This window comes from Mobula hypostoma, chromosome 5 (genome assembly GCF_963921235.1).
Source record: "Mobula hypostoma chromosome 5, sMobHyp1.1, whole genome shotgun sequence".
In the NCBI taxonomy this organism is placed as follows: Eukaryota; Metazoa; Chordata; class Chondrichthyes; order Myliobatiformes; family Myliobatidae; genus Mobula; species Mobula hypostoma.
The window spans coordinates 171614224-171632443 of NC_086101.1; the positions used below are offsets into that span (position 1 = coordinate 171614224).

Genomic DNA, 18220 nt, shown 5'->3' on the forward strand with positions numbered 1-18220 from the left:
CCACCACCGACGTCAGGCTAACTGGTCTATAATTCCCTGTTTTCTCTCTTCCTCCCTTCTTGAAGAGAGGGACAACATTAGCCACCCTCCAATCCACAGGAACTGATCCTGAATCTATAGAACATTGGAAAATGATTACCAATGCATCCACGATTTCTAAAGCCACCTCCTTAAGTACCCTGGGATGCAGACCATCAGGTCCCGGGGACTTATCAGCCTTCAGACCCAACAGCATATCCAACACCATTTCCTGCCTAATATAAATCTCCTTCAATTCATCCATTACCCTAGAGAGCTGCTAACATTTTGCAAAACGCAATTCAACTAAGCTTCCCAGTCAAACTCTCAGAACAGTTGTTAAAGGCCAGAACTGGATGTTCAAATCTTACTAAAACAACCGAGGGATTCAATTCAAGTCATGAAGTAAATCTACTATTAGGATCTAGTATTAGTCATGAGACTGTAATACTGGCTAGTATAAAGACACATCTGGTTTGATTATATCTTCCATTGGAGGAAATCTGCCTTTCATACCTGGTCAAGTTTAAGTCCAGACCCACAAACAGAGTTGAATGTGAACTACCTCTAAACTTGTCTGACAAATCACTTAGTGCAGGAGGCAATTTGGGATGGATAATAAATATGAGCTGGTCTTACCAATAATATCCTAGCCCCAGAAATAAATATAACACATAAATATAAAATCATCCCTGATATGTAGTCCTGAACTTTTTTTTGATTTTCTCATTGAGTAAAAATAGTTCTTAAGAAATTGAGATTTTTTTTGGAGCCGAATGGCCAATTATAGGTGAATTTTGGCATGAACAAGCTTAATTGTCTAATGGGGAGTTTTGTTATGCTGTGTGCTTCATAACCTTAACCTTTATTGCTATAATGATTCCCCAATACCAAGAAGTTCCAGATGAAATACCAAGCTTGTGACCTGACTTAAACCTTTATTGGCAGGGAGGAGCATTTCACAACTTGTGAACATATTGACCTATTCCATGACTCCCCATTTTGCTGAGCAGACATCCTCGTAAGGTTACAAGAAAACTTCTTCAAAATATTTTCCATAAAGGGACATGTAACGTCTCATAACTTATCCTAGGAGCGTCTGTTGTTGGTTTGTTCTTATTTCAGCAGAGTCAAATTTTAGATGCTTGCAAGGTAAGTACTTACATAGCTCTTTGGATCACAACCATTTTTAGCACAACTCACACTCTCCCTCTGCTGTACCCATCCTACAACTTTCATTTCATTGCTCTCTTTGACACCACTAGATGCGACAGTACACACTCAGTGACCACTTTATTAGGTACCCCCTGTCCCCCATGTACATGGCCTTTTGCTGCTGTAGCCTGTCCACTTCAAGGTTCAACATGTTCAGAGATGGTCTTCTGCACATCACTGTGGTAACACGTGGCTATTTGAGTTACTGGTGCCTTCCTGTCAGCTTGAACCAGTCTGGCCATCCTACACTGACCTCTCTCATTAACAAGGTGATTTCACCCACAGAACCACCATTCACTGGATACTTTGCTTTCACACCATTCTCTGCAAACTCTATAGACCGTTGCGTGTGAAAATCCCAGGAGATCATCAGTTTCTGAGATACTCAAACCACCCCACCTGGCACCAACAATTATTCAAGTTCAAGTTCAAGTTTATTGTCATCTGACCATACATGTATACAGCCAAACAAAATGATGTTTCTCCAGACTGTGGTGAACCCACACAACATATATTATATACAGAATATAAACCAAAATATTATACTATAAATATGTTATTAAAATATAAATCAAAATCCATCTAATAAAGTGCAACACAGGGAGGGTGACCAGCCAGAATTCAAGGAGTTAGTGCTAAGTTAAAGGACAGGAACTACAGTATTGTGATCTCAGGATTTCTACCAGTGCCACATGCTAGTGAGGCCAGAAATAGAAAGAGAATACAGATCAACCTGTGGCTAAGGATTTGGTGTAGGAGGGAGGGCATCTGAGTTTTGGATCATTGGACTCTCTTCCAGGATAGGCGGGACCTGAGCAGAAAAGATGGTTTGCACCTGAACTGGAAGGGGACTAATATCCTAGCGGAAAGGATTGTTAGTGTTGGCAGTTTAAACTGGCATTGCAGGGGGAAGGGAACCAGAGTGCCAGAACAATCAGTGGAGAGGTTGTGGAGACTGATGTTGGTAAGACCTCAGACAAAGTCAGGAATCAAAAGGTTGAGCATGGTGTGACTGGTGTCCTGAGCAGCATATATTCCAATGCAAGAAGTATCATCGGAAAGGCAGATGAGCTCAGGGCATGGATCAACACCTGGAATTATGATACTGAAGCCATGAGTGAGACTTGGTTGCAGGAAGAGCTGGACTAGCAGCTGAATATTCTGGAGTTCCATTGTTTTAGACACGAAAGAGCAGGAGAGAGTAAAGGACGAGGAGTGGCTTTACTAGTCAGGGAAAATGTCACATCAGTGCTCAATCGTGACAGACTGAAGAACTCATCTGGCTTTATGGATGGAACAGAGGAATAAGAAAGGTATGTCGATGTTAATGAGGCTGCATTACAGGCCACCCAGCAGTGCACAGGATTTAGAGGAACAAATTTGTACAGGGATTGCAGACAGTTACAAGAAACATAAGGTTGTTTTGACAGATGATTTTAACTTTCTGCATATTGACTGTGACTCCCCCACTGTTAAAGGACTCGTTGGGATAGAGTTTGTCAAATGTGCTCAGGAAAGTTTCATTAATTAGTACATAGAAGTCTGAATGAGAGGTTGGGCGATGCTTGATCTACTATTAGGGAATGAAACAGAGCAGGTGACAGACTGTGTATAGAAACATAGAAACATAGAAACATAGAAAATAGGTGCAGGAGTAGGCCATTCGGCCCTTCGAGCCTGCACCGCCATTTATTATGATCATGGCTGATCATCCAACTCAGAACCCAGCCTTCCCTCCATACCCCCTGACCCCTGTAGCCACAAGGGCCATATCTAACTTCCTTTTAAACATAGCTAATGAACTGGCCTCAACAGTTTGCTGTGGCAGAGAATTCCACAGATTCACCACTCTCTGTGTGAAGAAGTTTTTCCTAACCTCGGTCCTAAAAGGCTTCCCCTCTATCCTCAAACTGTGACCCCTCGTTCTAGACCTCCCCAACATCGGGAACAATCTTCCTGCATCTAGCCTGTCCAATCCCTTTAGGATCTTATACGTTTCAATCAGATCCCCCCTCAATCTTCTAAATTCCAACGAGTACAAGCCCAGTTCATCCAGTCTTTCTTCATATGAAAGACCTGCCATCCCAGGAATCAATCTGGTGAACCTTCTTTGTACTCCCTCTATGGCAAAGATGTCTTTCCTCAGATTAGGGGACCAAAACTGCACACAATACTCCAGGTGTGGTCTCACCAAGGCCTTGTACAACTGCAGTAGTACCTCCCTGCTCCTGTACTCGAATCCTCTCGCTATAAATGCCAGCATACCGTTCGCCTTTTTCACCGCCTGCTGTACCTGCATGCCCACTTTCAATGACTGGTGTATAATGACACCCAGGTCTCGTTGCACCTCCCCTTTTCCTAATCGGCCACCATTCAGATAATAATCTGTTTTCCTATTTTTGCCACCAAAGTGGATAACTTCACATTTATCCACATTAAATTGCATCTGCCATGAGTTTGCCCACTCACCCAACCTATCCAAGTCACCCTGCATCCTCTTAGCATCCTCCTCACTGCTAACACTGCCACCCAGCTTCGTGTCATCCGCAAACTTGGAGATGCTGCATTTAATTCCCTCATCCAAGTCATTAATATATATTGTAAACAACTGGGGTCCCAGCACTGAGCCTTGCGGTACCCCACTAGTCACCGCCTGCCATTCTGAAAAGGTCCCGTTTATTCCCACTCTTTGCTTCCTGTCTGCTAACCAATTCTCCACCCACACCAATACCTTACCCCCAATACCGTGTGCTTTAAGTTTGCACACTAATCTCCTATGTGGGACCTTGTCAAAAGCCTTTTGAAAATCCAAATATACCACATCCACTGGTTCTCCCCTATCCACTCTACTAGTTACATCCTCAAAAAATTCTATGAGATTCGTCAGACATGATTTTCCTTTCACAAATCCATGCTGACTTTGTCCGATCATTTCACCGCTTTCCAAATGTGCTGTTATCACATCCTTGATAACTGACTCCAGCAGTTTCCCCACCACCGACGTTAGGCTAACCGGCCTATAATTCCCCGGTTTCTCTCTCCCTCCTTTTTTAAAAAGTGGGGTTACATTAGCCACCCTCCAATCCTCAGGAACTAGTCCAGAATCTAACGAGTTTTGAAAAATTATCACTAATGCATCCACTATTTCTTGGGCCACTTCCTTAAGCACTCTGGGATGCAGACCATCTGGCCCTGGGGATTTATCTGCCTTCAATCCCTTCAATTTACCTAACACCACTTCCCTACTAACATGTATTTCGCTCAGTTCCTCCATCTCACTGGACCCTCTGTCCCTTACTATTTCTGGAAGATTATTTATGTCCTCCTTAGTGAAGACAGAACCAAAGTAATTATTCAATTGGTCTGCCATGTCCTTGCTCCCCATAATCAATTCACCTGTTTCTGTTTGCAGGGGACCTACATTTGTCTTTATCAGTCTTTTCCTTTTTACATATCTATAAAAGCTTTTACAGTCCGTTTTTATGTTCTCTGCCAGTTTTCTCTCATAATCTTTTTTCCCCTTCCTAATTAAGCCCTTTGTCCTCCTCTGCTGAACTCTGAATATAGGTGAGCACTTCACATCTAGTGATTACAATGCCATTAGTTTCAAAGTAAATATGCAAAAAGATAGGTCTGGTCTGTGAGTTGAGATTCTAAACTGAAGAAAGGCCAATTTTGATGGTGTTGGAAAGGATCTGGCAAGTGTGGATTGGGACTGGCTGTTTTCTCACAAAGGTGTACTTGGTAAATGGGAGGCCTTCAAAACTGAAGTTTTGAGAGTATAAAGCTTGTATATGCCTGTCAGAATAAAAGGTAAAGATAACAGGTTTAGGGAACCATGGTTTTCAAGAGATATTGAGGCACTGGTTACAAAAAAAATGAGGTGGACAGCAAATATTGGCAGGTAGGAACGAATGAGATACTTGAGGAGCATAAGAAGTGCAAGAAAACACTGAAGAAAGAAATTGGGAGGACTAAAAAAAGGTGTGTTTGCCCTAGCAGACAAGGTGAAGAAGAATACTAAATGATTCTATAGATATGTTAAGAACAAAAGGATTTTAAGGGATAAAATTGGTCCTCTGGAAATCAAAATGCTACTCTATGCTTGGAGCCAAAAGTGGAGTATATTGACTGGCTACTTCACAGCCTGGTAAGGAAGCATCAATGCCCTTGAACAAAAAATCCTACAAAAAGTGATGGATATAGCCCAGTCCATTATGGGTAAAGCCCTCCCACCATTGATTTATCCAGAGTGTTATCATAGAAAAGAAGCATCCATCATCAGGGATCCCCTCAACCCAGGTCATGCTCTCTTCTCGCTGCTGTCATCAGGAAGAAGATACAGGAGCCTCGGGATGCACAGCATCAGGTTCAAGAACAGTTATTACCCCTCAACCATAAGGCTCTCGAACCAAAGAGGCAAACTTCACTCAACTTCACTTGCCCCTATCAGTGAACTTTTCCCACAACCTATGAACTCACTTTTCAAGGACTCTTCATCTCATGTTTTCAATATTTATTGCTTATTTATTCAGTATTACTTTTTTCTCTCTTTTGTATTTGCACTATATGTTGTCTTTTACATTCTGATCGTCCACCTTGTTGTCAGCTATTTGATGTACTATATGATAGTACTGGTCTGATCTGCACACTTTCTTGAACTAAATAACCTAGCTACTTTTGTGTGATTTCATGCAGGTTCAACTAACATAATTCCATCTTTTGAGCAGCTAGTTTCATGCCGTGGGCCAGCAACATGTGTTCTATAGACAGTGCTGTTTCTTTACAAAGCTGTCCTTTTAATATCAGACAGATTATTGCTTGCAATTCACATTAAGAACTGAAGACTGGCTCCCATTTATGACAGAAGGCTGAGCAAGGAATATTGGTTGGAAGTTTAACTTACTCAAAAACAACCCTTTAATCCCTGATGAGTTAGAAAAATGAGTTTGGCAAAAAGTCCTCCCCTCCACCGCCACCCCCCCCCCCCCCGTCAGTGAATATCCATTGCACTCTAAAAGAACAGAGAAGACTCTGTGAAGAGATGGTGGGGACTTTTCAGAAATACAACATTTCCTTAAACTGAAGCCCACAAGAAGAGAGGTGTGAATACAGGGGCAGTGGGAGCAACATACATGGGATTTTATCACATTTACAAAAATAATTTGTTCAAATAGAATTAAAATTAAATGCTTTGCAAATTGGAACGTATTAGAGATGAAGGTAAGCAACAATTAAGGCAGGGGTATGTTTCTAATTTATCTGATAACCCAATATCTTAGTCCAACTAAAGTATGTGTTCATTACTATTGAAGGTGCTTAGTCTCTCAATGGCAGATATTATACAATTGCTCATGTTCCTATATTTGGACTGATTACTGAAAATTGATTAACATTCATCACTGTCCTTCATCAACATAACAGGACACCAGCAAGATATTGTTATTCGTTTACCAAAACTATCTCTGTAAGTGGTCAAGAAAAAAACAGCTTAGTATAGGAACACTACAAACTTGGCAAAGTAAATATTACAAGATGGCATGGAGCTTTTGATCAAAGAAGAAATAGAGTCCTGGCGTCACAGAGTCACAGAAAACTACAGATCAGAAATAGATACGTCAACCCATCTGGTCCATGCCGAATCACATAAACTGCCTAGTCCCATCCTACACCTGCACCATAGCCCTCTGTACCCCTCCCATCCATTTACCTGTCTAAGCTTCTGTTCAACATTGAAGTCAAAATGACATACAGCACTTGTGCTGGCAGTTCATTCCACACTCCCCCCATCTCTGAGGGGAGTAGTTTGCCCTTCATGTCCCCCTTAAATATTTCACCTTTCACCCTTAACCCATGACCTCCAGCTGTAGTCTCACCCACCCTCAGAGTTGCTTGCATTTACCCTATCTACATCCCTCATGATTTTACATACCTCTATCAAATCTCCTCTCAACCTTCTAAGTTCTAAGGAAAAAAGTTCTAACCTATACAATCTTGCCTTATAGCTCAGGTCCTACAGTCCCGGCAATATTATTGTAAATTTTCTCTGTACTATTTCAATCTTATTTACATCTTTCCTGTAGGTAAACGATGAAAGCTGCATACAATACTCCATATCAGGCCTCAACAACATCTTATACAATTTCAACATAACATCCCAACTCCTGTACTCAATACTTTGATTTATGAAGGCTAACGTGCCAAAAGATTTCTTTATGAACCAATCTGCCTGTGATGCCACTTTCAATGAATTATGGACCTGTATTCTCAGATCTATTTGTTCTACTGTGCTCCTCACTGGTTGGTCCTCCCAAAGTGCAACACTTCACACTTGTCTGCATTAAATTCTATTTGCCATTTCTCAGCCCATTTTTCCAGCAGGTCCAGGTCCCACTGCAAGCTTTGATAGTCTTCCTCACTGTCCTCTACATCCCCAATCTTGGTGTCATCTGCAAATCTACTGATCCAGTTAACCATATTATCATCCAGATCATTGATATATGGACAGGAGGGGCGGTGGGGGGGGGGGGTCGTCGACGATTGATATAGGTGACGAACAACATTGGACTTAACACAAATCCCTGTGGCACTCCACTTGTCACAGGCTTCCAGTCCGAGAGGCGACCATCTACTATCACTTTCTGGTGTCTCCCACAAAGTCAATGTCTAATCCAATTTACTACCTCATCCTGAATGCCAAGTGACCAAACCTTCTTGACCAACCTCCCACGCAGGACCTTGTCAAATGCCTTACTAAAGTCCACGTAGACAACATCCCTGCCTTGCCTTCATCAACTTTCCTGGTAACTTCCTCAAAAAACTCTATAAGATCAGCTCAACATCACCTACCACACACGAAGTCATGCTGACTATCTGTAATCAATCCCTGTCTATCCAAATACTCACATATTCAGTCTCTTAGAATAGCTTCCAATAACTTTCCCACTACTGATGTCAGGCTTGCCAGCCAGCCTATAACTTCTTAGTTTATTCTTAGAACCTTTCTTAAACAGTGGAACAAGATTAGTTATTCTCCTATCCTCCAGTGTCTTGCTCGTCGCTAAGGATGATATCTCTACTAGGGCCCCTACAGTCTGTTAAATTAGTGTATGTAGCCACAAAGGAAAAATTATCAAAGGATATCATTAAAAACCAGAAAAGAGAAGATACCCTAAATCTGATTGGTTAAAAAATCCACATTGTTGTTCTTTCATCATGAAGAATTGATCAGCAAAACGAAGCACAAAACATGGCGTCAATCGGAAGGCAGAATTCACAGAGTAGCTGCGATAGCATATCTCTATTGGAGCACTGCTACTTTTGTATATCCTCATGCTATTGGGTCAGATCCTGTAGAGAATTTGCAACCTGGAGTGGTCATTTAAAGGTGAGCCGGTTTCTACATACTAATTAATTTTTGCCTCTTTTGGGGATCGGTCAGTTCTGCTTTGATTCACAACACGGTTATACATCAGGCAGTGCCGCTGCCTCAACGTTCGAGAGACTGGGACTTGATCCTGAGCTTGGGCGTTGTATCTGTGGAGTCTCCCTTCATGGGGTTTCCCTGGTTGCTCTGGTTTGTTCTCATATTCGAGTGATATGCTGGAAGGTTAATCGGCTGCTGTGGTACGGGAGAATCAAGGACAGTTGATGGCCAATTGGGAGAAAAATAGATTAAAAGGGAAAATGAAAGAGGAAATGGGACTGGTAGGAAAACCAATGTGGAATGGTCTCCTACATTGCAATACTCTCAGACGAGAAGGATCGCTGACATCAATGGTCATGAAAAGCAGATAAACCACTCTTTACACAGCACAGCCTCTGTACACCAGTATCTCCATCTGGTAACAATAATGACCCCGCATGAGACTCGCTGTGGCAGTTCCCTTAGAAAATATCAGATTACACGTAAGGTACTTGCAACAAATTCAAAGTGGCCTTAGCTTTTAACTGTAGCCCAGGTCAGCACTGAGTTCCTGCAGTGAATAAGGCTGACTCAGAAGGAGTCGGACCAGCAGCAACAATTCAAGAGAGGAACATAATTATTTTGTGAAATCTAGAAGGAACTCAGCTGCTACACTTCCTTTGAAGAGACTGTCTTGTGTTCTAGTTGACCTGAAAGTAACTTCTTTTAATATTCTGAATGCTGCATCTCATTTGTCGTTGCCAAATACTTTCCTGCAAGCTTAAATAATATCTTCGTTTTCAGATTACCAACAATGTCACTATCACGTAAAGAGACAAAAGAATGGATGGACAACACTAAGGAGGCATAGAACACCTATATCCTCAGGATAAAGTTGCTACTCATCTGTACTTCTCAACCTCAATAAACCCCTGGCTTTCTCATTTCATTTATTTGTGTGTTGCATGCCAATGTTAGTGAATTACAGAGGTGAAGTACCATTCACTGCCTCGAATATACAACAGACTTAGCATGTGAGCAAAGATGAACTTCCATAAGACCATAAGACCATAAGACAAAGGAGCAGAACTCGGCCATTTGGCCCATCGAGTCTGCTCCGCCATTTCATCATGAGCTGATCCATTCTCCCATTTAGTCCCACTCCCCCGCCCTCTCACCATAACCTTTGATGCCCTGGCTACTCAGATACCTATCAATCTCTGCCTTAAATACACCCAATGACTTGGCCTCCACTGCTGCCCGTGGCAACAAATTCCATAGATTCACCACCCTCTGACTAAAAAAATTTCTTTGCATTTCTGTTCTGAATGGGCGCCCTTCAATTCTTAAGTCCTGCCCTCTCGTACTAGACTCCCCCATCATGGGAAACAACTTTGCCACATCCACTCTGTCCATGCCTTTCAACATTCGAAATGTTTCTATGAGGTCCCCCCGCATTCTGCTAAACTTCCACCTTATTTTGATTATTCATTCAAGGATATTTGGGTCAGGTGGCAAGACAAGCCTGTCCTTATTGCCCTTCAGCTGAAGACTAACCACATTGATATGAGTATGGAGTCATACATGAGCCAGGTTGAATAAAGTTGAGGGATTTCCTCCCTAAAGAATATTAGAGGACAATACTTAAATGACAAATGGCAGATGGAATATAGTGTAGAGAAGTGTATGATCATGCATATTGGTCGAAGGAATAAAGACGTAGACTATTTTCTAAATGGGAAGAAAATTCAAAAACTCGAGGTGCAAAGAGTGCAGAATGCTCGCGCAGGATTCACTGGAAATTAACTTGCAGGTTGAGTCAGTGGTGAGGAAGGCAAATGCAATGTTAGTATTCATTTTGAAAGAACCAGAATATAGAAGCGAGGATATAATGCTGAGGCTTTATAAGGCGTTGTTCAGACTGCACTTGAAGTATTGAGAGCAGTTTTGAGCCCCTTATCTAAGAGGAGGTGTGCTGGCATTGGCGAGGGTCCAGAGGAGCTTTACGAAAATAATCCTGGAATGAAAGGGTCACTGTGTATGGGTCATTTGATGGCTCTGGGATTGTAGTTCAAATTAATTGTCAGTCAACCATACATGAATACCCATGAATACAGCCAAACGAAACAGTGTTAATGTGGGGCCAAGGTGCAAAGTGCAGTCCCACCAGTCTTACACAACACAAAGCACATATAGCGCATATAAAACAGCAGTAAACATACAGTCACACAAAAACACTCTAGTCCAAATCCCCGAGTCCATGAATGAACACAATACAGCTCACCTTCCATCAAGCGAACACCGTAGGGCAGAACAGACACCCTCCCGGATGCCGTGCTACATTGCCTCTGGCAGTGACTCTCCTGGAAGGCTACAAACAGGCGGCACTATGACTGAGGTCGAGCAGCTCCCCGCCATCTGTCTCTCCAATAAACCAGTGACTTGCAGCATTTCACATAACCAATATCCAAAAGAGTCTCGTGATCACAAGAAGTGCGACTAAGACAATCACTTGCCGTTAGACTGCTCACCACGATCACGCACCAATGCCTTTCTGGTGCAGGCAGCCGCACAGTCTGCACGAAGTCCAGCTCCTTCAGTTTCCCTGCCAATGACCAACTTACTGATGGGGTAGACCTGCAGAACTTTAACTTCTTAATGTCCAGCAGGGTCTTGCTTTAAGACAATAATAACTTTGGTTGGCCCCCTAGAACCCACAGTGTCCAAGTGCACTGCCATCTTACTGGAAGTTACTGGTATTTAGAAGAATGAGGGGGGGGGGAGGATCTCATTGAAAACAATCAAACATTCAAAGGCCTAGATAGAGTGGATGTGAAGAGGATGTTTCCTAAAGTAGCAGAGTCTAGGACCAGAGGACACAGCCTCAGAATAGAGGGAAGTCAATTTGGAACAGAGATGAGGAGGAATTTATTTAGACAGAGGGCAGTGAATTTGTGGAATTAATTGCCACAGATAGCTGTGGTGGTTGTCATTATGTATACTTAAAGCAGAGGCTGATAGGTTCTTGATTAGTCAGGGAGTCAAAGGTTACGGCGAGAAGGCAGGAGAATGGGACTGAGAGTGATAATAAATCAGCCATGATGTACTGGCAGTGCTGATGGGCTGAATGGTGTAATTCTGCTCTTATGTCTTATGGTCTAATGCTACTGTATTATGGACAATCTAGAGCTTCTGCTGACAGTTTTCCAATCCAGGTTTGAACTCAAATCTCCAGATCATTAGTCCAACCCTCGGAATCAAAACTAAATAATTTATCTAACTCCTGAAATTGAGCTCAGTTAATTATTTGTTTAAAATTCAATTGCAAATATTTAGCTTAGTAACTGAAAATTAATCAAATCAGATACCAGATTCAAATTTTAAAACTATGGAGGGTGAGTGCTATAGGAAAGTTAAGAGATATGAAAACAGTTAACTTATTTAAGTGATCTGTCCCAGCTTCTTACTTCATCCCTGTAGTGTATTTAATATTTCAGTAATATTTGAGTAATATTGTAAATATATTGTTTGACCAAGAATGAGATACGTCATTACTCTACCATGCCATATGTGACCGCCTCATTAATTAAAAAAACTAAGTAGACAAGTTATCCTGGGTGCCTGGGTTTTTCTTTCAATCAATTTCTGGAGTTACGAAAAAATAATTCCACCCATCTTCCACCCCATTCACCCATCTTCGCCTTCTCCTGGTTTCATCTATTATGTGACAGCTTGTACCTCTGCACCTCCTCCCACCTTCTTAGTCGGGCTTCTGCCCCTTTTCTTTCCAGTGCTGCTGAAGGGTCTCAGCCTGAGACTTCAGCTGTCTTTTTCTCGGTCTGAACTGTTTATTCCCCTCTAAAGGTGCTGTCTCACTTGCTGATTTCCTCCAGCAACTTGTACGCGTAATTGATCTAGAGCCTTTAGGAAGAATGAAGTAATAGAGCTACGAGGACTTGATGTTTCAATCCCTATGGTAAATTGGCACTCTTGATGTTGGCAGTGGGCTTGGAGTAGTGACAGGGAGGGAGGGTAGGTACATCATCGGGGTCATCAGGTGGGCACCCTCCTTCTTTGACGTTTCGTTGATAAGCCCACGACGTCTCCAGAGGGCTCAGCGGTGCTACCTGGCATCCCAGATACATCCCCCTCAGTTCCATACCCTCCTGTCTTCATCTTGCAGCCCAGTTGTTGTCTTTCCTTTTAATCCAAATCCAATTGCTGCTTTCTTCTGCTGCATTTGACAAGGACTTGATTGCTTGTTAGAGGGAGTGACTCCTCACCCCCATTTTCTTCAGTAGACTGGTCATAGATGTAGCAACGAATCCCCTGCATCCCACTTCTACAGGGAAAATCTGTAATGTTTGTTTTGTTTGATTTGAACAAAGCAGAATGCAGAAACAATTATAATAGAGGTTTAGGTTTGAACAGATTGATGCAAAAGCATCTTCTGGATACATTAGCTACCTACTTGGAACATGCATTAGACAATCTGCATGTTGAAATCCCAGCATTAGTCATTATTAGTTTATTTGAAACTAGCTTAAAAATTGTGCTTTGAGTTTCCAAGCAATTTGAAGACGCTACTCAAAGAAAAAAAACAAGATTTTTTCAAAAAATGACACTAGTCTTTATAACGTGGAGAAACAGTGTGACTTCTTCACAAAAGTACTGCAGGCCAAGGCCAGCTACTTGTTTTTCTCCACTTTTTCCCACCTGCAGGCCCTACCAATGGACCAGCTCAGTCTGGATTCGGCAGTCAATTGGTCAGCTCTCAAGTAGGGTGATGCATCAGGTGCCAGACCAGTGCTTACAGGTCACTTGTGTTAATGAAGATCTGGTTCCAGCAGGCCCCAGGCACTGTAGCTTAGCACCCATTTTATCCAGCAAACTGGGGTGAGCAGAATATCTTCCCCTCTCTGATCACTTCTACTGTTCTCTTCCACATGTGGGTTTTCCTTAACCATCATAATTTTCTGTTACCTGGGAACAGTTTATACAGTTGATATTACACTACTGTTGGATTAGGGTGCAGAATTGTAATTTTTTTAGTAGCTTAACCTTCCTATACCTACATCTATTTTATATAATCACCTATATATGTGTAACTGTTCAATGTATTTTCCAGTAATTTTAATATAGCTGCTTCTGTATTTTTCTAGCAGCATCTTAGTTGTTCTGCAGCAAGAATCACACCGTCTGAATCTGGCTATTTTATAGGTCAGTTGTTAACATTAACATATCTCTTTAGTCGGAGCTAGTTTTTTTAATGAGACATCAACAGCTTCTTTTATGGTTTCTTGTCTTCTTTTCTGTTCATTCTTTTGTTCTTGTAACTTAACTTAATAAAACAACCACAAGCAACAAGTTTTATGCCTCATTCTTGACTTCAGAACTTCTGGATCAGAAAAACCCCGGGATCCAACATGACCTGAGCACAAACATCATGCTCTTAACCAAGGGAAAATAGATAAAGGCTGGTACTATGTTAACTTCAGCAGTGACAAGAACCTGATCCATGGTGCGACAAATTCTATTTTGAGCTGTAAAATATTTTTACAATGGATTGGACGTCAATATCCAGAATAGGCCAGTTATGACATTTTATGATCTATAAAGTTGACAGTGCAATCTCAGGATTGCATTGCAAGTGACAGAAATGCTACACTTTCCCAGTCCCCTCCATTCAGGACCCCAAACAGGTGAGGCAACGCTTCACCAGTGAATCTGTTGGGTCACCAATTGGATCTGGTGTTCAAGAAGCAGCCTCCTCTACAGTGGTGAAATCCAGCATAAATTGCGGGTCTGCCTTACTGAGCACCGCCACTCCATCTGCCCAAAGTAGAATTTCTGGGTGCCCGACCATTTTAATTCCTATCCCCATTTCCGTTCCGACATGTAGGTTGGTGGCCTCCTCTTTTGCCATGATAAGGCACTCTGAGGGTGGAGGAACAACACCTCATATTCCATCTAGGTAGCCTCCAACCTGATAGCATGAATATCAATTTCTCTTTCCAGTATTTGCTTTTCCTTTGCTCTTCCCTCTGCTTCTATTCTCCACTCTAGCTCCTTACCTCTTCTCCTCATCTGCCTATCATCTCCCACTGGTTCCCCTCCTTTTTCCCTTTCTTCCATAGTCAACTCTCTTCTGCTATCAGATTCCTTCCTCTCCAGCCCTTTCCTTTCCCACCCACCTGGCTTCACCTATCACCTTCTAGTTGGTCCTCCTTCCCCTCCCCTCCCCGCCACCTTTTTACTCTGGTGTCTTCTCCCTTCCTTTCCAGTCCTGAAGAAGGGTTTCAGCCCAAAACATTGACTGTCTATTTATTGCTATAGATGCAGCCTGACTTGCTATGGTCCTCCAGTAATTTGTGTGTGATGCTCTGGATTTCCAGTATCTGCATAATCTCTTGTGTTTATGCATTGTTAGGAGATTGATTACTGATTACGTTTCTAGGATAAAATCCTGACCTAACCTAATAACACGAGGTCATTGAATATAAACACTTCCACCTATCCTTCTACTCTTTCAGTACAGATGAAGAGTCTTGTTCCAAAACATTAAATATCTATACAATTGCTGCTTGACCCACTGAGTCCTCCCAGCAGCCTGCTTTTTGTCCTGTGGTTTTAGTTTCCGTTGAATGACTCTTCATTATGAAATGCAATCTTGTATCCCTTCAAGTAAAATTAAATGTTGGTCACATAAGTGAGGTTGTCCATTATGAGCAGAAAGCCCTACTACCTTCTGGAAAGTGGGTTCTTGTGCAGAAAGACCAAGGGTTACATGAAAAGAATTAAAACAATGCAATGTTATTGCACAACCCCACTTTGCGATGTGGGCTCTAATGCACAGGATCGAAAGAGGCTGCAGAGGGCTGTAGATTCATCCAGCTCCATCAAGGTCAGAACCCCTCCCAACGTTGAGGACATCTTCAAAAGGCAATGCCTCAAGAAAGCGGCATCCATCATTAAGGACCCTCACCATCCGGGACATGCCCTCTTCCCATTACTGCCATCAGTGAGGAGGTACAGGAGCCTGAGGACCTACACTCAATGTTGTAGGAACAGCAGCTGCTTCTCCTCTTTCTTCAAACACTGCCTCACTAGTCTTCTTTTGCACTATTTATTTATTTAGTTGTAATTGTAACGTTTTATGTCTCACACTGTACTACTGCCACAAAACAACAAATTTCACAACATGTGTCACTGATTCTGATTCTGAACCGCTCCAATCCCCATCTCCAACTTAATGGCTGACAAACTTTTTGCTATATATAGACATGAAATTTTGGCAATTCCCTTCCTTCCACATTTGGTGTTGGACCTACTAAATTTCTCCAACAGATTGTTTGTTGCTAATATATGTGGTGTTTGCAAGTGAGGCAGTCGAGGCATTTTAGAATTCTTGGAGTATTATGTATTGGAATTGGTTGCATTATGTCTGACAGAGGTGAAAAGCAGCTCACATGTAGCCACTGGCCTCCAGTTCTGCTGTAACCAGTCTGTCTCTGACTCTGCTCAAGGTACTGATCCATTGCAGTTTTAACTCAATACATTCAAAACACCTCTTTCAAACTGGTCTTCTAACAAAATTATGAACAAAAACCATGCAAGGGATAAACTGCAGGCAAACATTTTGCAAGGTAGGTTTATTCATTTCATTTATTAATAAGAAACAGAATTAGGAGAAATAAATGGAAGGGTGTGGAAAAAGACTGATATGAAATATGGAAGTGGTTTTGCTGGACTTAATCTTCGGCATTGGCCTGTTAAGCTAAGTAAATGAATGCAGTAAACTGTTTAATTTTCACTTACATTTTGAAGCAAATTTTTACTGGTCACTTTTATGGACAAAGGCATTATAATTCTTTGAAACAACCTACTTAATTTTAAATAAAGTTTTCCATTTTTCATAAGCTATACAGTGCTGTGCAAAAGTCTTAAGCACATATAAATAGCTAGGGTGCCTAAAACCTTTGCACAGTACTGTATTTGTCGACAGGAACCAGAGAACGAGTTTGTAAATCTGGCGGTAGCAAAGGATGTTGGGAATGGCGAGGGTAAAGTGCCGCGGGAGGGGTGTCAGGCATGTGGCAGAGAAGGAATGCCAGGGCGGGGCTTGGCGTGGCTGCAGACACACCCAGCTCTGAACCAGCAGGCACAGGACTGTATACTTGGAATTTATAATCACATATCACTTCCACTTGAGTGTTTTTAAGGGAAATCTATGTATAATAGCATAATCTTTGAAACATCCTCCAATATAACTGCTGCCTTCAGACAAACCATAACCAATGACAAAGGCAAGCTGCATGTGACCATTGTCAAAAACTAGCCAGTTACCTCCATAAGAATATAAGCACGAACCCAAGAAACATGTGCAAATCCTTTTTCATTAACAATATGCAAAAAGGCAAAGCTGGAATGCGTGACAGTTTGGCCCTAAGAACCAAACTGATGCACAAAATACTGTGGTAGATGAAGGCAACTCACCTCGCTGATAATTGTAGAAATGTATCTCTCTTCGCTGTACACCCAGCCATCTACACAGTGCTCTGTCTCTTGTGTTGTGTCATTGAAACTATCTTGCACTTGACGTTTGAATCGGGTGCATTTACTGTATGTCTGCTTACCTCCTGCTGTTTCCAAGGGTAGCAGTAAACTCAGGTTCATATGGGAAACTTCTGCGAAGGTTGCGTTCGAAGAATTGGACAATCGGCAATGGTGCTGAGGGGTATCCGCCAGGAAAACCAGAGACAGACCCACATAGCCATTTGGAATTATTCCAATACTGAGAAAAAAGAAGATTCTTTTCTGGTAAAACCCCCAATCCCCCAGGAAAGCAGTGGCTTCATCGTAATCTTGCATCTTCTGTCTGTTCTTGAGAAGTTCTTCCACTGCAGCTGATGCCTTATAAACAAGTGCCTTATTGGAAAAGTAGAATGGTTTTTGCCAGTCTCTGAATAAATTCCATATAGACGGTTCCAATGACAATGGGCAAGAAAAAATATAAACTAGTCACAGTGTTTACAATCCATATTCAACAAACATTTACTCTTGTGACTGTGATAGCAGTTTGAAAGACAGGTCTTCATATCACACATGAGTAAGTCTGTACTTGTTGTATTTTAGTGCATTACCTGGGGAACGTGGGAGACCGTCCACATGTAAGATTATACTGCATCTAACCATGTGCAAACCAAGCTTTTTTTTTCCCTCTCTGTGCTGTGCACCTCCTCTATATTTCATGTGTAGATGAAGCCGTGCTTTAATTGGTCACTTGTCCTTTGACAGACAAGGCTTTCCAAAACTTATTAGTACATTTCCAATCTTTCTATGAACAAGAGGATATAATAGAATTCTGTTATTAATATCTAAATGAGATCAACAGCTGTAATAAGCTTACGGCTTTAACAGACAGACGGAGAAAAAAAAATTCTGTTTCTGCTCAGAGCAGTGGTCACACAAATTCTTCACCCTAAAGATATCAGAGGTTTTACTTTTGTTTGTTTTCTCTACCTATAATACTTAGATAACTACATTTCCCCCCCATAATAGCTAGAGGAACTAATCTTGTGT

General features: G+C 41.8%; 1 protein-coding gene and 1 long non-coding RNA gene across 6 annotated transcripts in view; one reads left to right on the top strand and one right to left on the bottom strand.

Annotated features, from left to right (window-relative positions):
- Nucleotides 1-17840, bottom strand: part of LOC134347182 (organic cation/carnitine transporter 2-like) — a 143620-nt gene extending 125780 nt beyond the window's left edge. For 3 of the 5 annotated variants that reach the window (XM_063049425.1, XM_063049427.1, XM_063049426.1), the window contains exon 1: nt 17135-17840. In XM_063049425.1, coding sequence (XP_062905495.1) covers nt 17135-17509 — 375 coding nt within the window. In that variant the 5' untranslated portion in view covers nt 17510-17840. The remainder of the gene's footprint in view (nt 1-17134) is intronic. The other 2 variants (XM_063049428.1, XM_063049429.1) reach the window with 2 other exon arrangements.
- Nucleotides 8228-9587, top strand: LOC134347183 (uncharacterized). The gene is made up of 2 exons (XR_010018099.1): nt 8228-8620; nt 9443-9587. It is a non-coding gene; the product is annotated as an uncharacterized LOC134347183 (long non-coding RNA).
- Nucleotides 17841-18220: the final 380 nt, after the last annotated feature.